The sequence below is a fragment of the Rattus rattus genome, chromosome 4 (assembly GCF_011064425.1).
Source record: "Rattus rattus isolate New Zealand chromosome 4, Rrattus_CSIRO_v1, whole genome shotgun sequence".
Lineage (NCBI taxonomy): Eukaryota > Metazoa > Chordata > Mammalia > Rodentia > Muridae > Rattus > Rattus rattus.
The window spans coordinates 124,367,749-124,390,439 of NC_046157.1; the positions used below are offsets into that span (position 1 = coordinate 124,367,749).

Consider the following 22,691-nt stretch of genomic DNA (forward strand, 5'->3'; position numbering starts at 1 on the left):
GTTCACCTGTTGTTTTTCTTGAAAGAAATAATGGCCGGTGATGTGGAAATGTACCAATTCATGATCTAGATACAAATGTTGGGATGGGTGTTCAAGAATGGATGGAATATGATTGGAAAATCAGTGACAAGGAAATTTTGGGAAGAAGTATATGTATAGAACCACCTTAATATGAGTTTTGCTCTCATCAAATATTTACTTAATGATTTTAGCAACTGAGAGTTTTAATGATTGACTGGTCAGGGAAATATATTTTGCGAGCACGAGTAAGCCACCAATTTTGCAGTTACCTTCTCATTGTCTAGATGACTGATAAAGAATCCATGAAGAAGGTTTTCGCTGGTCTTAAAAACAAGAACTTTTGGTTACCAAGACAAGTCAGATCATAGCCCAGTGGTTCTCAACTTACTGGTTGTGATCCCTTCCGAGGTGTTGAACAAGGTGTTTTACAGGGATTGCCTAACATCCATGGAAAACACAGATGTTTACATTTTGATTCATAATAGTAGTGAAATTAAAATTATGAAGTAGCAAACAAAATAATTTTATGAGTGGGGATCACCACAAAATGTATGTTTTAAAGTATTACAGCATTAAGATATTTGAGAATCACTGGTATAGCCATTGCTAAGAATTTAATCTATTAGTAGCAGAGATAAATACTGACCACCCCCACAACACTTGTCATCATCTTCTGATACCTGATGGTAGTTTGATTAAATTGATTTGCTTCCTCATGGAACTGAAAAACATTTTGTCTTTATTGGAATGAATGTTCCTGACACTGAGTTTATTTCCCTGGATATGGTTTCTCCTCAAAGTATCCATGGACTCATGCCAAGGCAGGTAGGCCTGAGCTGTGTATGAAAGCAAGCTGATCATAAGTCCTGGAGCAAGCAAGAGAGGAGTCCTTAAGAAGCATTCGTTTGTCCTTTCTGCTTCAATTTCTACTTGAGTTCCTGTCCTGTCTTCTTTTAAGGATGAGTTATGACCTGCAAATATAAGCCAAATAATGCCTGTCCTCCCCAAGTTGCATTTATTCACTTTTAGCACAGCACCAGAAAAGCAAAATATAACAGTATTCCATACCGCATTGCTTCTAAACAAAATTTTATAGAAAAAAATAACAATGGGTCCACTGCTCATGGGATTCAGTGGGTTTACAATCTTTGGTAGAGGCTTGGAGGAGGTTGGTTGAAAGAAGAATAGAAGAGATTTTTGAAGACTCAGTGAAAATAGCTATTGGCTATTTCTTTGCATTGAGTCAATATTTACATATGGTTCCTATATTTGTTAGCACTGTTTGAGAAACCAAGCAGTTGGGATAAAAGTAACAGTATTGCTTTTGGTGACTCACCAGCTTGTGCTCTGATGACCTGGAGGTCTCACTTATAAAAGAAAGAATGTACAAAAGGGCACAATGCTGACCAATGGAATGGTAAGTTGTGACCATTGCCTGGTCTTATTGGTCTCATGCCTGTGGTCAATAGGTAAAGATGTGAGTTACTACGCTGATGGTGAGGCCTGCCTGCACTCAAGGGTAAAGTGGGTTTACTACTGTAAATTGGAGAAACAGTAGAGCCTTTGGTGACCTCCTGTTAACTACCATACTCTACAACTAAGGTCAATGAAATCGCACAACCTCAGTCTAGGCAAAAAGACAAATGATTAATATCCTCTAGGAAAAGTTTGGTTACCTCACTCAGCAAAGAATGATTAACTGGCTAGGTATTTCCCGAAGATAAAAAAAAAACCCAGTGGAAGAAAATGGTTATAAGCACCAATTATAACTGAATGAAACTCACAGAAATAAGGATGCAGTTCTCATGGTTATATTCTCATTTTGTTTTTAAAATAGAATAATAGCATATGGTCTCCAAGGTCTCAGGTCTTTCAACTGCTGGGTCTTGGAATCATTTTATTTTTATAGTTTTTACAATTAAACCCTGTATCTCCTTGCTTATCTACCCATTTACTTATATGGCAATTCATATACACTGTTTCATCTAGTAGTCTATCCATCTATCTATTGATTGTATTTCTCTGAAGAATTATGGCTATTATGTTGATATGTTAATTAGTTCAGGGCTGTTCCTTTTCTTTCATTTCTTTTTATTCTTCAAATATGAGCATTCAGGGTAATACAAGACAAATAGTTCTCTTGTATGTTTTCCCCTCCAAATCAGCCTGCTTTCTGATGAGGGTAAATCATATTCAATCAGAATTCAATGGCTTGGTCGTATAAGTACTAGTAAGAATACATACTATTCTTATTTTTGCATTCTAGGAGATAACTGAATATTGTATTTGACTGTCCTAAAATTATACATTTATGCAGAGGTCTATAGTTTTATGTTGTGTGTCAATATTTTTAGTGTAAATCTAGGTGTTTTCACTTTAACTTTATTGTATATTCCTCTCAGATGTACTTATTGACAATTTATTGACAATGAGTAAGCTTTTATGGCTAGTTTGCACCTAATATTCCTTTATTACTACTTTCAAAACAACTTTGGCTGAAGAAATGCGCGTAGAGAATGCTATGAAGTGCTAAAGGCACTGAAAGAACTGTAGTGAATAACAAGAGCACCATGGTAAATAATCCGCATTGATCATTTGTCCCAAGTGCAGCCTCCTCATTTCTTCCTCTCCTTCATAGCTTTGTGAAAAACGATAAATGAGCTCATCCCTGACTGATTTTGTTTTTGCATTGTGGGGCTAAAGAAATCCTTGTTTACTTCCTCCATTTCTCTCTGTCTTAGCCTACCTTTTGTCCCTCCTTCTTTCCCTTTCCTCCTTTTAACAATCCTGGTTTCTTGTGTGTGTGTGTGTGTGTGTGTGTGTGTGTGTGTACGAGCTTGTGTGTTTGTGTGCATGAGCACATGTGTGCATGCAGAGACCACAGGTTGATACTCATAGGTTGAGGGTATCCTCCTCAATGGTTCTTCATCTTATTTCTGGGACAGGGTCGGTCCCTGAACTCACCAGTTAGATTGGAGGGCAAGTGAATTCTGGAGACTCTCCAACATCAACTTTTTCAGCAACAGTCTCTTCTTGCTAGGCTTTTACATGGACGTGAGAATCTGAACTCAGGCCTTTGTTTGTACAGGATACACTTTACCAAATGAGCCATCCCCAGTATTGATTTTTCTGCTGAGTGTTGCACGTCATTTTGTAATTTGTTTTGTAAGTTAGTAGATATTATACTCTACTCATGGGAAAAATATCAGTAATGAGTGGACATGATGTGCTGAAGATAGCTCACTGATTTGTTGCTTAAACGAGCAAACATATACATCACACATCACTTTTTGGAATCAACCACTGAAGACTAGTAATAGTTTTTCCACTTAATACACCTTTGAGCAGACAGCTTCTCAGGAAACAATGCTGACTCCTCAGAAAGCTATTTCTTAGAGACTCTCTGAACACAGACAGTAGAAATGTTTCTGCATGCAAACTGTCTTTTCTCTTGAAGGAGAACAACAAATTTGTCTACATAGGCAATTTTATGGCTGCCAGGCCAATACCTTTGAATCAATTTTGTCTTGAGAGCTGAAAATTTTGAAAGAAAAATCAGAACTGGGTTATTGAAAATAATTCAGCTCCAATTAAAATGTTATCATGTGTTCAGCTTTTCTAAAAATAAAAATCACTGCCACCCTCAAAAAAAGAATCCTCAGCTTCATTACTGAATAAACAGTTTGAAAAGCGATGCCTGGTTGATATACAAAATGTGTTTAGAATTTTTTTACATAGCACATAGATACATGGGAAGAAAATGTATCTTGACATTTTAGTAGCTACCTTGACAAAGATGTCCCATTATTATCATTGCCAAATCTGTAATATTACTATAAAAAGGTATGATAAATAGGAACATGTGAGAGTTTATGTTACAGTTTAAGTCTTAAGATGCATGCATGTGGTGACCAAAGTCATGATTTATTTGTCTATATTTATTTTTAACTAAATATGTTGATTTCTTTTTTTTTCTTCTTTTTTTCCCTATTTCTCATCATAAGTATTTTTCTCATGGTCAAAATAGACGTTTATAATTTAATACCTAATATGGTATAATATAGAATAATATATTTTCTTTTGCCTCTTAGGAAGGTGTAGATACCCCATAATATTTTCCAAGGCAATGAGAAACAAAGTTTTATATTGTCTCTGAATTTCTCCTCATGCTGCTTTTTGCACAGACTTGGGAAATACTCCTGAATGTGACTGGCACTGAAACACAAACCAATTGAGTAGAAATATGTTCAAAAGGTAGGATACGGTAAAAATATATCTCTTTAAATTTCCAAGCTAGTAACCCTTTTTAACACACATAAACATAGCCATAGTGAAGATACCAGCTTTCCCTAAGAATTTAATACACTTACAAAAAAATCAAACCCATGAAAATGCCACAATGCTGAGAAAAATGAGAAGAAATAATGTGTATAAACCTTCAATTTCAAGTGTACTATGGTCATTACAGGTCATTATAGGTTGACTGGTGGCTTTTATTGTTAGAGATGCAAAAAATTTGTTACTGCATTTTATCATGAAACATGAAACACTATGCTAAGTACATAATACAAGTGTAGATACGCAGGGTATATATTTGTGTATACAGTCATGTTTATACTCATTTTTATCACTGAATAAAGTACTGAGAAATTTTGAACAGCAGTGAACATCAGGATATCTCTCTAGTCAGTCTGGCTGGTTCAAATCAAGGTTTTCCTCCTCTTTGTGGGGTTTGGCAAGTTTTACTTTCCTCTCTGTGCAAGCCATAGTCTCCTTTTCTTAAAAAATGAGGTAAGAATTATTGGTGTATTGAAATTCATAAGAGTGGTGTGCAAGTTAAAAGATTCCATACATTTAAATATTTAGGATAGTGTCTTAGCACCCGGGATACACATTTGGGAAACTTCTGTCAATACTGAGGAATATGAGATGCCTATTTTTATCTCCAAGACTGAGAAAATCAGCAAGCCCTAGACTCAAAAAGGAATAGAGTGTGGGGATCTGTTCAGTGTGTACCAAAACTAGAAAACATTACATTATTATTTCACTGATATTATAATTAATATCACATTGCCAGATCAGTCTTCAGTGAGTCTTTTTACATGAGTAAGAAGAGTGGAGAGGGTTAAATTAATGGCAGACTCACACTCTGTGTTTAGAATTTTGTTTCCTTTGTTTTATTATTTCCAGTTTCCTTATTTTGAGTTATAGTAGAAGTTGTATGATTGGTATTATGTAGCCAGGGTCAGTGCTGTTAACACATGTAAGTGAACGTGAAGCCCTCTAAGTCGTCACCCCTGAGGTTCTCGGCACTGTCTAGATCCACAGCTGCAGTGGAGTTTGCTAAGGAGTGTGTCATCTAGCAGAGCGGGATATGGCACCTGGGGAAATATCAAGAAACTCCAAAACTTAAGCAAAAAGCCTAATCCCTTCTGAATGAGGCTAGGTAGGTATTAGAAGTTGGTTTGATTTCCAAATTTTAGGTAACTTCATAAAATATAATTTCCTTTCTTTGGGAGAGTGAGACAACAATTGGCTTTTAAGTGGCTGTTGTGTATTTGAACTCTCTTTACTAAGTTATCTTCTGAAGTGATTTTTGGATCTGTTAGCTTCAGTTAAAAATTCAGACTACTTGCAGAATATGCAGAGGAATGTGTGGGTCATACACAGAGCATGTGCGGACACAAAGTATTAAACAACGACTTGAAGGCGCCACCATACTATGTGTTAGAAATACAGATCTAATATGGTAATAATTGCACTTGTAGATTTTACTTAATTATGCAAAACTTAGATAGAGGCAGGCCTTATTGTTCTTGATATAGATAAGAAGAGAAATGCATAAAAATGATAAAACTCAAATGTTTACACACATCTCTTACTTTGCTAATAAATACAATCATTTTCCACGTGGAGTCACAGGAACAGAGCAATACGTTTTAAAATTACGCATTCATTTCTCACTCCCTTAAAAGCTTCCCGGACCAGGAAACACTAAAGGAAAGATCATGTCCTTCCCCTTCTATACAAATGGAATCATCTGCAATTTTTAAAGATGACAGCCATTCATTTTACCCTCAGAATGAGAAGCAAATGAAGAGGAGTAATACTTAGACCATGAGAATCCCAGACAACCACTATAGAAACCATTGTGACAGTCTCTCAAAAAGAAAAAAATAGAAATTGACCCACTATATGACCAAGCTAAATCATTCCAATGTGTAGACACGAATACTATGCATGCTCATGCATGTTCACCATTATAGCTGGCACATGGACATGGCATACATTATTGAGTATAAAGAAAACCGGAATTACGATATTTGCTGACAAGTGGACAGAACTGGAATACATAGTGAATAAGGTCACCTAAGACCCAGAAAGACAAATGTCACATGTTCTTACTCTTGTGTGGCACCAGGATCAAATCTTCATAGTTGTATTTCGAATCTGCAGTGTGCACAGAATCCAGGAGAGTAGGAAGAAGGTAATGAGGTGGAAAGTAGGAGTGAAGACCTTACTGGAGGAAGGTAGAATGCAGACAACATGAAGGGGAGAGATGCGGGTTAGGTGGGGAGAGGGAGGAGAGGGTGGCTCCGAGTGGGGATGAGGGTTAATTAATACTAAAGGAAAAGCCATATGGAAACTTACTTTACAAAAGGCTTCAAACATTGGGATAATACCCACCACAGAGAAGCCATCAGCTGCCCAATAAAAAGCCCAGTGTCATGTGTGGAATACCTCCGCCCAACTTCTTGGTCAGAAGTATACTAAAGACCTCCAGAATGATATAGGCCATTACCATTGCTCTTGGGTGACTACCAGAAGTTAGTGGTTAAACACTATTGCTGAAGCTGTTATACTCTTTTGGCCACAGGACTTAGAAGAATCAAGGTGGTACTGACCAGGAAGTTTCTTCATTTTGGCTAGTTTTTATAGCACCAAAAGGTGCTACTCAGATTAACATTAGCATTATCTACCTGTGACCCCTCTGAGCTAAAATTATGGCCAAACAATAATACAGCAAACAATAGAAACAGGACTTACGATTTGTGTGTGTGTGTGTGTGTGTGTGTGTGTGTGTTTGATTTTACCCATTGTCTTCATAAGTAAATTCATGATAGAAGGCAATTCTAATCTGGGTTTACCACATATACCATTGTAAGGCCAGAGAGCAAAGGAAGTCAATAAAGAACCACTTAGGTGAAGGCTGGATAAACTTACTTTATCACAAAATGGCAATTAATAAGCATGTTTTCCTTTATTTTATAGGGAAAACCCTTTATAGGGTTTTTATGCACAACCTTATTTGATATTTTCACCCAGAAATATTCAGCTTGTAGCAACAGGTCTATTCAATGTCGGCCAGTAGTAGTTTTAAAAGAAGCCCTTTTCTGTGTTTACTCGGCGTTGTCTTAATTTACCCTCTCAAATTCACAACCTGAATGCACTGAAGTCAGTGGGATCTAATGTTTAATTTACTTATACATATGGTGAACCCCAGTGCCAAGGATCATCCAGGGCCATTGCCCTGTTTCAAATATTCATGAGTCTCCATGGTCCAGAATGCATTAAAGGTGGGAGTGATGCCAACAGTGCCCAGTGACTAAGACTCTCCTCAGATCAAAGGAGCAAGATGCTAAAGACTTCAGACTAAACTGTCTTTATGAGAGATACTCAGGGAAGGAGTGCCAAATCGTACACCCTGCTCCAATTACAGAACATCAGTGAAACAGCAACACAAAAAGCACTAGATGCTCACGCTTGTGAACTCAGGATACTGGGGCTGCTGCTTCTCTGTCATTTCTTACCCCTGCAAAATGTCACCAGCATTTTATGTCTACGTGCGATAGTGTTTCGGGACTGGTAAGCACTGTTGGTGCTTTCAGAGATAAATGAGTGGACACTGAGAAATTAACAGCATTTGAGCCTACACAATATTGCCGACGGAAGCTGTGTGGCTCACAGCACACATAACAAAAGCAAAGTTAAAACAGCGTGAAGAACTTAAATCAGGCACATAAAGCACCCCCATATAGTCATTTACCTTCTCCCCTTATGCTGTTTGTCAGTGGCTGCACCTGCTTTTACACCTGAGCTCTCATTCTTGATCTATTCTGACACTCTGGAAATATTAGGCACTCAGCCAATTTCATACCCAGACATTCCTATGATCAGGCCCAGCTATCAACTTGCTTTTAAAAAATACATTAAATCAAGTATCAACCCCTGGGCTCTGAACTACTTTTGACTGACAGGACCAACAAAAAATTCCAGGCTAATTACTTCTAAGGACTAGTTCCCACTGCAAGGAGTTTCTAGTGACCTACTTTGGACTCACCGAGATAATTTATCAGGTACGATAATTAAAGGAATATAAAGCAGTGTCTAAAATGAACCAAGTATCAAAAATATTTGCTGAAATCATAACTTCTTATTCCCACTGCTATCAGCTGGGGCTCTATTACTTTGCAATGAGTCAATTTTCTCTTATTTGGAAGCCATTCTTTCTCTGTATAAGTTATACTTGTCAGGATGTATTTGAGATTCACTTTGATGTATAAGTTTTGATTTTTTTCAGTGTAGTTTTAAAGAGAATAATCTTCTAAGTACTTCCTGTTTCCCTTCCTTTAACTCCTCCCATGAACAAGCACAAATGGTCCTTTCTTCATTCCAGTGCTTCTACTGCTCTGAAGTCCGTCTTTAATAAAGGATAGCTCGGATCGAGCAGAGTCTACCCTGCAATGTGGGCGATTTCTCTTGCTTCAATTTTATTCTCCCTTTTGAAGGTGAGATCCGATTTTACACACGGGTAAATACCCGGAGCTGAAGACACTTTCTCAGCAAAGGTCTGGCTTCCAGATGGAGAAACATCATTTTCTAATTCTTTGCAGCCTTGATGTTTTCATAAGACGAATAGGGCAGGAAAAGAACTCAAAATGAAGCCACAGAACATGACACTTGGTCTTCCCTCAGATTATAATCCATCTGTTCCCTGAGAACCCAAGAGTTAAGTACTTGTGATTAGTGTCATAGTCTGTCAACATTGTTTTCTAAGCCTTATTTCTGTCCTGGTATTCAGCTCTTTTCTTTCTTTCTTCTTCTCCTCCTTCTCCTTCTCCTTCTCCTTCTCCTTCTTCTTCTTCTTCTTCGCTCATTTGCAGTGTGCTTTGATCCTTAACTCAAAACCTCCCCTAACTACGGATTGCGTTCAACTGACTGCACACTGGCTTTTTAATGCTAACAAAATATTTATCTTCCTTTTGAAAGATCTTTGAGGAACTAGGCTGAAACCCATAGCAGACTGAAAATATTCATATCCTAGGCCAGGTTTAAAGGAAGATCAGAATAAATTTCATACTTTTGGGTGCAATGACATTTGTCAATAGAATACGTTTATACCTAGTTACTACTTCACAAAGCCAAGAGAGGTGAAATTTGTATGCATGAAACTGTGTTTTAAGTTGGTGTCAAAGAAAAATACTGTGCTGTGTTCTTTATGGCCACATGAGCCAAGAAAAATTTTATGTTTGCAAGGAATCCAGCTATAGTTTCATCCCAAATTAATAGTGCCGAAGCTCCCCTGTTGTCCTGAGGATTCTATAGAACGGTTTGGTCAAATCACTCCCGAGTGCTGTCTTCCTTTATAGTCTCTCGCATCCTATGCCTATTTAGCTTCATTTATTGCTTTATTTTCATGTCCTTCAGCTGTTTCCAATCTACTCCATGGTCAAAAAATACAATATGTTAACACACAAAGGTATTTAAGTAAATGAAAATCAATGCACGGGTGTCAGCACCATTCTTTATTGCTTACCTTGGACATTTTAAACACATTTTCTTTTAGCATTAACAACTTTCACTCTTGTCTGGGAAGTATAATGATGTTCTTGGCTCCCTGCCCCCACAGTCTCTAATCTTCACAGCTATGGCCACTTAGTCGCTCGCCATCTAGAGATTCAGGCTTATTCTGAGTTTTGGAACTGACCTTGTCCTTAGGCTGGGGTATACAAGATATCCTAGCCAAAAGATAACTGATCCAGTATCCAGTCATCCTTCCCACTGATTTAATTGTCACCTTAAGAGGACCCATATTTAGGTGATATTCCTTCTACCTCTTCTCATCAAGGCTTGATTATCTATGGCAGAACCACTAAGTAAACCTGGTTTGGTCCTTCATTAATTTCCTGCTTGATGCCCAAATCCTGGAGGCTTTGCAGTGACCGTCCTGTCATTTTCCTAACAAGGCTATTTCTGAGGTCCACTTGTCATCCTGGGACCCCATGGACAACTGTTTAGCCTTTCTGTTGCCATTAGCCTAGCCTCACACAAAATCCTTGAACTACATTTATATAGGTCACACTTTAAATTCTGCACTTCGAAAGTATAACTAACAGATTAAACTGATCAGTGTAAAGATGAGAAATTGGAGAAAAAGTTGTTTTAAAATTCTCTGCAACAGAAATACATGTTCTTAATGACTGAGCTATACTCCAGCCACCCCCTGTCAAGTACAATTTGTTTTTTTTTTTCTATAAAGAAAAACAATTCACATCCTGAAGACTGATGGGAAAGTAGAAGTGAAATCAATGGTTCTTTTAGTCAGTCATTTCTTTTAAAGTAACATTTCCACAATCATTTAAGAAGTTTTAGAGGGATACAGATTGGAAAGGAAGAAGTCAAAATATCACTATTTGCAGATGATATGATAGTATATTTAAGTGATCCCAAAAGTTCCACCAGAGAACTACTAAACCTGATGAACACCTCCAGCAAAGTGGCTGGGTATAAAATTAACTCAAATAAATCAGTAGCCTTCCTCTACACAAAAGAGAAACAAGCTGAGAAAGAAATTAGGGAAACGACACCCTTCATAATAGTCCCAAATAATATAAAATACCTCGGTGTGACTTTAACCAAGCTAGTGAAAGATCTGTATGATAAGAACTTCAAGTCTCTGAAAAAAGAAATTGAAGAAGATCTCAGAAGATGGAAAGATCTCCCATGCTCATGGATTGGCAGGATTAATACAGTAAAAATGGCCATTTTACCAAAAGCGATCTACAGATTCAATGCAATTCCCATCAAAATTCCAACCTAATTCTTCATAGAGTTAGACAGAACAATTTGCAAATTCATCTGGAACAACAAAAAACCCAGGATAGCTAAAACTATCCTCAACAATAAAAGAACTTCTGGGGGAATCACTATCCCAGAACTCAAGCAGTATTACAGAGTAATAGTGATAAAAACTGGTATCGGTACAGAGACAGGCAGATAGACCAGTGGAATAGAATTGAAGACCCAGAAATGAACCCATACACTTATGGTTACTTGATTTTTGACAAAGGAGCCAAAACCATCCAATGGAAAAAGATAGCATTTTCAGCAAATGGTGCTGGTTCAACTGGAGGTCAGCATGTAGAAGAATGCAGATTGATCCATTCTTATCACCCTGTACAAAGCTTAAGTCCAAGTGGATCAAGGACCTCCACATCAAATCAGATACACTCAAACTAATAGAAAAAAAAGTAGGGAAGAATCTCGAATACATGGGCACTGGAGAAAATTTCCTGAACAAAACACCAATGGCTTATGCTCTAAGATCAAGAAACGACAAATGGGATCTCATAAAGCTACAAAGCTTCTGTAAGGCAAAGGACACTGTCGTTAGGACAAAACAGTAATCAACAGATTGGGAAAAGATCTTTACCAATCCTACAACTGATGGAGGGCTTATATCCAAAATATACAAAGAACTCAAGAAGTTAGACCGCAGGGAGACAAATAACCCTATTAAAAAATGGGGTTCAGAGCTAAACAAAGAATTCACAGCTGAGGAATACTGAATGGCTGGGAAGTACCTAAAGAAATGTTCAACACATTTAGTCATAAAGGAAATGCAAATCAAAATAACACTGAGATTCCACCTCACACCAGTCAGAATGGCTAAGATCAAAAACTCAGGTGACAGCAAATGCTGATGAGGATGTGGAGAAACAGGAACACTCCTCCATTGTTGGTGAGATTGCAGACTGGTACAACCATTTGGGAAATCAGTCTGGAGGTTCCTTAGAAAATTGGACATTGCACAACCTCAGGACCCAGCTATACCTCTCTTGGGCATATACCCAAAAGATGCCCCAACATATAACAAAGACACATGCTCCACTATGTTCCTAGCAGTCGTATTTATAATAGCCAGAAGCTGGAAAGAACCCAGATGCCCTTCAACAGAGGAATGGATAAGAAAATGTGGTACATCTACACAATGGAATATTATTCAGCTATCAAAAACAATGACTTTATGAAATTATAGGCAAATGGATGAAACTGGAAAATATCCTGAGTGAGGTAACCCAATCACAGAAAAATACACTTGGTATGCACTCATTGATAAGTGGCTATTAGCCCAAATGCTCGAATTACCCAAGATGCACAGAACACATGAAACTCAAGAAAGATGACCAAAATGTGGATGCTTCACTCCTTCTTTAAAAGGGGAACAAGACTACCCTTAGGAGGGGATAAGGAGGCAAAGTTTAGAACAGAGACTGAAGGAACACCCATTCAGAGCCTGCCCACATGTGGCCCCTACATATAAGACCACCAATCTAGATAAGATGGATGAAGCAAAGAGGTGCAGGCTGACAGGAACCGGATGTTTATCTCTCCTGAGAGATGCAGTCAGCATATGACAAATACATAAGTGAATGTCAGCAATAAACCACTGAACTGAGAACAGGACCCCCGTTGAAGGAATCAGAGAAAGGACTGAAAGAGCTGAAGAGGCTTGGGACCCCATATGAACAATGCCAACCAGCCAGAGCTTCTAGAGACTAAGCCACTATCCATGGACTGACCCTGAGCTCCAAATTCAGAGGTAGCAATGAATAGCCTAGTAGGGGCACCAGTGGAAGAGGAAGCCCTTGGCCCTGCCAAGGCTGGACCCCCAGTGAACGTGATTGTTGGGTGGAGGGTGGTAATGGGGGGAGGATGGGAAGGGGAATACCCACCCAGAAGGGGAAGGGGAGGGGTTAGGGGGATATTGGCCTGGAAACCGGGAAAGGAAATAACATTTGAAATGTAAATAAGAAATACTCAATTTAATAAAGATGGAGAAAAAAAAGAACAAAAAAAAAGAAGTTTCAGAAAAATACTAAGTTTAATTTCCATTTCACTGAAGTTCTGACTCAGTAAGTTTAAGGTAAAACTAAAAATTATTATGTTCAGAAGAAATTCTGGTGATCTCTTACCCTTTCAACTATAAATTTATCTGCACCAAGATGCTTGAGATGCCTTGAAGAATATATACTTCTGATTTCTTCAAGGTGCTTCAGCTAGTGTGTGAATCGTAGATGTGACCTCCAGCTGTCCAGTAACCGAAGGTGTTCAGTAAATCTGGAAAGGCTACTGATGTCTACTTTTGCGGATAGATGGTTATTCTGTCTGGCTCTTTCCTGGCAGTGTTCACACATAAATGTCCCAGTTTACTCAGATGGAGTTTTTACCTCATTCTACATTAAAATGCCTCATTAGTGTCTTCCGTTTCACTTCTGCTAATATACCATTTTCCTTCTTATTTAAAAAGCATCCCTTTTCTTTAAAGAGATTTCTTCTACTCTCAGAAGCTTATCACATGAGTAATAGTAGCTCTTGGTAAATACTTTTCATATTGAAGAATAGAATGGCTTTCTGTTTTCATCAAAGATATATAAGAGAGAAAGAAAGAAGGGAGGGGTCAAGAAAGAAAGAGGGGGGAGAAGAAGAGAGGGAAGGAGACAGAACAGGAAGATACAGGGAGAAAGAAAGGGAGGGAGACAGTAGAAGATGGGAAAAGAGGGAAAGGAAAGGAGAGGAGAGAGGGAGGGAATGGAGAGAGATGGGAAGAAAGAGAGAGAAAGAAGAAAGAATAGGAGGGAGAGGAGGATGAGGAAGAGGAAGAGGAACAGGAGGAGGAGCAAGAGGTGGTGGTGGTGGTGGCTAGGGTGAGCAGGAGTGAAAGGAAAAGATGGAGACTTCTTCAATATCCAGACGTGCCAACTGTGACCTAGCTCTTTGAACTTTGTTAAATGATCAGGCCAGGACTTACACAGGTAGATGGTATAAAAAGCTAAATATTTGACACCCATTCAAAGTATTGCAAATTATCATTTGTTCAGCTAACTTTATAAGAGAAATGGAATATTCTGTAGAGGAAAGGATAACCTGATGCCGGAGAGCAGTCTGGAGGTGTTTTGTTTTTTGTTTGTTATGCTTTTTGTCTTGGCTGAAGTGTCTTTTCAGCTTGTCACCGTGTGTGTCCTCTTTAAAATCTGAAGTTATTCAGACTCACAATCCTAGAATCATGTTAGCAATTGCTGACGTTTGAACAGTCTCTTAAGATGTATGCTTCAATTCTGCCCATTGAATTGTATGAGTGAGATGGTTTGTTGAAGATGATTATGTCATGTAAACTGAAGCTTCATTGCTTATTTACTTACTAATTAATCCTTCTATAAAAGAAGAGCACAGAGGTCCCTGTATCTCACCGTCGTGAGGCGAGTGCTATCTCTAGGAGGCAGATCCTCAGCAGATGCTAAGTCTTCTCCAGAGCGGATGTTGGACTTCCTTGGCTCAAGAGGGCTTGACATAAATGTCTGCTATTTTCAGATACCCACTGTGTGCTATTTTTGCTACTCCAACCTAAAGAAACTTATTCATCTGCTGTCTCTGAGGCGTTCTACTAAATATGAGTTCCCTTTCTGTCCAGTAAGACTGACCATTTTGGGGTCCTCGGTGATAGTTTTGTTTCTTATGCAAGCATCTGCTTGTCTGACCCACCTCACAACCTGGCTCCAGAAACTACTGCACTTACTCCTTAGTGCCTTGGGGAGTCAGAAGAAAATAGAAATTCTGACAACAAGATGTTTGAAAGAGTAACTACTGAATAATAACAATAACAACATCATCAACAATAATAATACCCTTAATTGCTGACATCCTTTTGAGAAACCAAAGCATCCTCTTACCAGACATCCTCAGCATCTTCATCGCATTCCGCACCAAACTGGCAAATGTCACAGGTAGATGTCTCCTTCTGACTGGTCTCTCCAGAGCCTTCATGGACTGTGGGACAGAAATCATACATGAAGGGCATGTAGATAGGTACACACAGTAAGGACAATGCTGGGATAATCCCCTGTCACAGTTGCTGCTTCCAGATGGGGTTGCTTGTTACTGGACTCCATAAAAATGACATATTTCTCTCTTTTCTTTCACAGTTTTAAAGATACATGAACAATGCTGTGGTACTCATGGGAACAGAGTGAATGCTTCTGCCCTTTTATATGCGGCACTGCCACAGACAACAGTGCATGTAATGGTTTTGAAAATTGCTTGGCTAATAAATATGAGAGTTATTTCATTAAAAGGGATTTACAGCAGTCTCTTTGAATATTTATGAAAAGTATTTGCATTTTTTTCATTTTCTGTTTTTGGTTTTCCAAGACAAATCGTTCTGGCTATCCAAGAACTCTCTCGTACACTAGATGGGCTCAACCTCAGAGATCCACCTGCCTCTGCCTCTTGATTTCTGGGATTAAACGGGTCATTACTGCCTGATTATTTTGTTGTTGTTTTTAAAATTATTCCTATAGTTCACATTTTTCATTCAAAGGATTGGAATCTTTAAAATATAGTCTTACATCAAGTAAATGTAGCCTTTTTTAAAAATTGGTTTTTTAAAATTTACGTTTCAAAATTTACATTTCCTATTTTCCCATCCATAAACCTCCTATCCCATCCCACCTTCCCCTTCTTCTATGAGGGTGTTCCCCTACCCACCCAACAACTTCTTCTCATCTCCCTGCCCTGACACTCTCTTACACTGAGGAGGTTGAACCTTGGCAGGACCAAGGGCTTCCCCTTCCATTGGTGCCCAACAAGCCCATCCTCTGCTACATATGCAGCTGGAGCCAGGGGTCTGTCCATGTGTACCCTTTGGATGGTAGTTTAGTCCCTGGGAGCTCTGCTTGGTTAGTATTGTTGTTCTTATGGGGTTGCAAATCCCTTTAGCTCCTTGAATCCTTTCTCTAACTCCTCCAATGGGGATCCCATTCTCAGTTCAATGGTTGGCTGCTAGCATTCGCCTCTGTATTTGTCATGCTCTGGCTGAGCCTCTCAGGAGACAGCTATATCAGGTTCCTGACAGCATGCACTTCTTGGCATCAGCAATATTGTCTGGGTTTGGTAGCTCTATGTGTATGAGCTGGATCCCCAGGTGAGCAGTCTCTGGATGGCCTTTCCTTCAATCTCTGCTCCAAATAAATGTACTCTTATTCAATGCTTTCATTTCTCCCTTTACCTGTTATATACTTACAAAGAAATCATGTTGAATATATGTATTTAGAAAATAATTTACTATTTAAATCTTATTTTGTGTGTGTATATACATGCATGCATTTGTATGCACACACTGTACTGGATTGAAGTGCCTATAGCCGCAAGAAGAGGGTATCAGATCTCCTAGAGCTAGAGCTGTGGGTGTGGGGTCAACTACCAGACGGAAATGCTGGAAATTGAATCCTATCTCCTAGAAAACAGAAAGGACTCTTAACTATTGATCCCACTCTTTAGCCACAACTTTTATTTTTACATGGTTATCTTGAGTTATGAACAAAAACTGTAGTTAAAATATTAAGGTAGCTACTGACTGATATTGGTCCTTTACCTTGACAGTGTACATATGAAATTGGCAAAGTGTGAGCAAATCACAAATTATCATCACAAGAGCAGCACCAAATGATGTGAGAAAGAAAGAAAACAAATGTTCTACTGATTTGACTGCCAAGTCCAGCACCACCTCTGCAGTAATGGACTATTGTGTACTCAGTAAGAACAGGAAAGTTGAAAAAAAGAAAAACAGCTTTACTGACTACTACAAATACAACCAGTTTCCATGGACAAACTGTACACGTTCCCATAGTATCCACAAGAGACCTGCTGCCAGGGATCACATGATTTCAACAGGACGGTGCCATAACTCCTCCATGCATCTCAGGAACATTTTATGAGGAAATAATTGGCTAACACTCTTGGCCCCTTAACTCCAAACTTCTTTTGCTACGCTATCAGCTATCATTTCTCCTCATTTTCTCTCCACTTCTTCTTTGCCTGTTAATCATTTTTCATTATTTACAAAAGTAACTATCTTTCTTGAGTTTAGTTTATTGCTGTGAAGAGAAGTGATTTCATGAATAATCAACCACAAAGAGCGCAGAATGCCTGTAGGAGAGTTCTATTTTATGGCTCTGTCAAGGAATCTGGGAATGGGCTCTTTCTAAAATAATCAAGTTTTTCTTGTGCTTGTTGCTATGTTTCTATTTTCACGGTGCCAAGTAGTCTTAACTGGTGATTAAGTTATGAATTAAATGGCTCACTTTCACGGCAAAAGTATTGATGTTATTGCTTTTAACCTACTTGGTTTAGGGAAAAACTTCCCTCTGAGCTTCTGGGGAAGAAGGAATTTAACTCTGATAAGAGGGACAATAGTTACATCAATCTACCCTACTACTCTATTACAGAAAGGCCATTAGAGTGTACCATGGGGGTTGGGGGGAAGCTAAGGCCTTACCTCAGGGGAGAATGAGAGCTGAGGCTGGTATCTTTATTACTTTCTTATTATTAATGCAACACAGAAGCTGCTAATGGGAGTGAGCCTTTTAGTGTTAGCAGGATTAGCAACTCCCAGGCTACAACTTCCCACCGCTCAGGACACACACCACAGTGAAAGGAAGGTGCCTAATGATGGGAGAACGCACTTAGGAGCAGGACCACCTTCTTCACCAGCTGAGATCCAGGCTTAGGTATCTGCTGGAAGAAATGGAGGGGCAAGTTTCGCTAACTCAGCAAGCCTGGCCATGGCGCTCTTACCTGAAGCCACACTATAATCCATGGAAAGGCAATTTTGGGTAGAAAAGCCACGTTTGGCATTTTTCTCACAAGGAGGAGTAATTCAGAGTAAGACATAGCAGTGCCCTCTCACTAAATGCGTGGCAAATAAAATGCCAAGACAAAGTCATCCACAAGAAACCCAGAGGAAAATATCTCCTTTCTAAAATATCTCTCTCAGCTTTTTAACCTATCAGCAGTTAAATCAGCTAACTTTGATTTAACCATGAGCTCTTACACAGGCTGGCCTCAGAAGCAATGGTAATTATTTGTTCATGTATTTACTTATCTTGGAGATACTGAATTAATGGCATAACTTGAGGTTGAAATATACTCATAAAAACAACAAAACAAAGCCCTAAAGACGGACCACTGAGTTAGACGCAACCCCCAGAAGATATCGGCAGCCTCAAACACCTTTATCGTCTGACACCAGACATGCACAGGGGCACTAAAATACAGAGTCTTTCTCATTCAATAGGTGGAGAGGGGCCTCATGCTCGTCATTTCTTACAGCTGGGGAGGCTGTTCCACAGAGCACACTTTGAGGGGAACACGCAGCGCCATGCATCATTTCAAAACAATGCACAACCTATTAGTGGGCAGCAAAAGTAAGTGAACCAGAACCGACAAGTCTGCAGCTATTGTAACAGTCTACACTAGACTCGAGAACATCAGTATGTCTTACTTAGCAAGAACAGGCTGTGTTAAAGAACGCTGTTCTCGTCATACATATGTACTTACATACAGGCTGAGCCACGAACTGTAACTCTTAATAAAGGTCACAGACATACAAGCTGGCAAGCCACTGGTTTAGCACCTGTGAAAAGTTCAGTAAATGTGCATTACACAGAAAATGCTTCTTTTGCCTTCTTCCTACATTGCCAGAAACAGTACGGAAAGGATAAGTGCTTAATTATTTGTATCCATATGATGGTTACATGGGAAGAAACACATTTTTCCCAAAGTCTTACCTTCGCTGTACATTTTTACATTTTAAGCTGTCATTTTGAGCCATCAAGGAGAATAATTATGTCATTTTGTTTAATGGAAATGGGTTTTACAAGTGCTTGAAGGGAATTCAAGGGGCAAGAGAGGTTTACCTCTTAAAGACACCAGGCATTCGATACACTGTTCTAGACCTGAACCTACATTTTCCATTTAAGGAAGTTTGGAAATGGAGAAGTATAAGAACTGATTGGATCTACCTCTTCTAGTCTCCCTGCCCTTGTAGCTTCTCCTACGGGCAGTTACGTTCCTTCCTCTCCACTTTGTTCTGGCTCCAAACTGGTCCTATGCACTGCCATAGAAATAGTCAGTCTTTCTAATGTTCTTTTTGTTGAGAGCATAGCAGAAATCCACATTTAGTCACACACTCAGATCTTAAGGCAACTTTTTGAGTTTGAAGAACGATATGGAGATGGTGAGCTATCTACTACTATCTTAGTAAATTTCCTTATTTTCTTCCCCTTGACCATATTTCCTGCCACTACCCTGTTTGTATGTGGGCAGGTGGGGCATCTGTTTTTGTCACCTCTGGACATTTGGAGCTATTAACTGGTAACTGTTACTGGGCATCGGTGTAGCTCTAAAGCTCAGTGGTAGACTGTATGATTAGAATGATTCAGCCTATGAGTTTAATCTAACACACACACACACACACACACACACATGCACACACACACATTGGGGTGCATTGGACAGGAGAGAAGGAAACAAATTATAATTTGGTATTGATCGAACAAAGCATTTATAACTAGATTAACTATTATTTGTATTTGTGCATGATGTTTGCCTATGTGCATACCTATGTGTGTGAATGCAGGGGTGCATTGTACTATGGCTGCCTATGCAAATGATCAAAAAACCTGAGTTTTTGGTTTTTGCCTTCTCCTTTGAGCCAGGATTTCTTTGTTTTTTTTTGTTTTTTTGTTTTTTTTTTTTGTTTTTTCCCAGAATTTCTGGCTGGTGAGTAGCCAGGAATTCTCCTGTCTCCACTTTTCATCTCCGTACAGAAGCACTGTGACACAGGGGATTGTGCTTCCATGTAGGTTCTGGGTATTAGAACTCAGGTCCTCATGCTTGCCAGAAAGTCAGTTTTACCTGCTGAGCTGTCTCCCTACCCTCCAGCATCCCTATGAGCAGCATTTTATACTCAAGTTTCTAATTCTCTTGAACTATTTCACAATAGCAGTTTCACTGTCACAAAGTAAAATATTGTGGTTGATGGCGTTTTACCTTTATTCTCAAATTTGGGGATGTGTTAATATATTTCGGATATGAACTTTTGCTCAGATACATCTTTAATTTTTCCTTCAGACTACTTCCTTAGACCTGAGTAGGTATTTATTTAGATGAAGCCAACGTTTTCCTTTCATGACTTTTATTTTTATGTCATATGTCGAAAGACTTCTACTCAAAGGTTATACATGTCTTTGCTTTTAGAAATGTTAAGGGTTACTTTTAAGCTCACATTTGTGCTCTACCTCAAATTGAGTTTTGTATTTCATGTGAGGACTGAGAATCTTTTTCCCCCAAGTGTGATTTTTCTCTTGATCTGTAAATGTGATAAGATGCATTAATTTTCACAAGTTAAGCTAACCTTAGACTCCTGGAAAAAATTGAGCCTGATTTAGTATATTAACTTCTTAGTATGTTACTGGATTTCGTTTTCTATTCTGTTCAGCATTTTTGTACTTGTTATGTCTTATTGTAACTCTAACTTTCTTCTTGTGTTCTGCATACTTGGTTTAGGGAGCGCTCATAGTCTACACTGAAAATGGACAGATGTACAGGAAGAGGGTGTCTTTATCCACTGCTTGCTATTCTCCAGTACAGAAGTGCTGGAGGGCCTTTTATCATAAATTTGACTATTTTTTGTATGATGGAACTTTTTTTTCCCATTTTAATGGGTGCTGCTTTTACTTTTATTCTTTCCTTGGTGCTATATTCTTAGGATGTAGTTCATTATGTTTCAAATTCAGTAACACCTTATTTTCTAATAGCGGTACGTAAGGACAATTTCCCAACAAGAGTTGCATTGTCTGTACCCCACACACCTTGATAGCCTTGTATTTCCCTTGAAATAGCTATTGTTATGCATCCTCTGAAGTTTCTTCTCTAACCAATGGATTACTTACTAATTGGCTTCTTAATGCTCAACTATTTAAGCACCTTTAAAGGTTTGTTGTTTTATTTTCAGTTTATTAATTCAATACTGTATTTTGTCATAGGGAGAAGTTTTATTTAATATTTTCAATTTTATTAAATATTGTTTTATGTCTCAAGGCGAGGTCTATGTAGCACCTTAGAAGTTACAACTTTCTTCTTAGAAAATGTATGTTGCTCTTGTGGGGAATAATTTCTTATTGATGTTAAGTATTTCATGACTGAGAGTGTTGTTCAGTGTCTGTGTAAATGTGGTGATTTTGGATTCTATCGTATCTGCTATTGAGAAAAGAGCACTGAAATCCATATTGGTGACTGCAATGCTGCTTCTTGATCTTTGTGTTTTGACTGATCTTCTGAAATGTCTCTGGGATGTAGTAAGAGTCTCAAATCATGAGTCACCTGACTTTTCTATTCCTATCTCCAGATTCCTTTTGCTTTGTTTCTAATTTTGTATATCTAATCTTTCTTTCAATTTGTTTAAAAGTCTTTCTTAAAGAATTGGTTTTATCTTTTTATAAAGGTTATTAAAAGGTATTTCTTGTAAACAACATCTGTTTGAGTTATTTTAAAAAACATTAATTTTGTATAAACCTGAGTGTTCAGCCATTTATTCTACCTTAATGACTAGTATATTTAGTTTTGAACCAAGCTTATATTTGGTTCATATTTTTCATCATGATGTCCCCTCTTTTCCATTTTGTGCTTTAATATTTGCTCATTGATTTTTGGATAAATTAATAATTTTATAAACTTTGTTTTATTTTATCTCATCTAATGATTCTTAGGAGAGAGGCTGCATGTCTTTATGCTATTAATTTGGAACTTACTCTGAAACAACAATATGCATCTTTAATAATCATGATATACCCTTGTTTTAACAACCATAAGAGCACACTTCTAATGATTCTCTCATAAGCTTTAGACTTTATTAAATTATATTTATTAAATATACTTTACTTGTAACCTCATGATGAAAATTATGAACATATGGATTTACTTTAATGGCCATCCTGCTGTTTTCTGTTAATTTAACAAACAAAAAGACAAATAATTCAGCACTAGACCTGTCCATCAATCATACATGGTTGACTTTTGACCTAGGTGTGCCCTAACTCTTACAGATTCGCCTATAGTACATAGGCTTCATGGAAAACACTCCTGGAAAAATTGTGTCCAGAGCAGATTGCATGATTTGTATCCATTATTTCTTTCTTATTTCTTAATGAGAATATTATATGCTTCATGCCGCAGCTGTTTGACCTGTAGTTCTATGATGCCACATTTTGCCTTCTGACATGAGCTGGCATTGAAATGTGAGGGTAACTGAGAAAGTACTGACGAGAAGCTGTGAGAAAGCCATTATGTGCACTTGTGCGTCCAGGTTCTTTCTGTTTTTCTAAAAGATACATGACCAAATATGTGCTGCTCTTTCAGCCTGCTCCAGAAGGAGAAGATGGATGGGATGGGGCCACAGCTGACCACAGCAACGCAGGAAGAAATATGCCACAGACACTGCAAGCTTCTGAGGTGCCGAAGCCATTTGTAACGGGAACTTTACCTATGGAAAA

General features: G+C 38.4%; 1 protein-coding gene across 2 annotated transcripts in view; it reads right to left on the reverse strand.

The window, feature by feature from the left end:
* Positions 1-22,691, reverse strand: part of Tmeff2 (transmembrane protein with EGF like and two follistatin like domains 2) — a 267,840-nt gene that overhangs the window by 109,365 nt on the left and 135,784 nt on the right. For both annotated transcript variants that reach the window (XM_032901096.1, XM_032901097.1), the window contains exon 5: positions 15,033-15,129. In XM_032901096.1, coding sequence (XP_032756987.1) covers positions 15,033-15,129 — 97 coding nt within the window. The remainder of the gene's footprint in view (positions 1-15,032; positions 15,130-22,691) is intronic.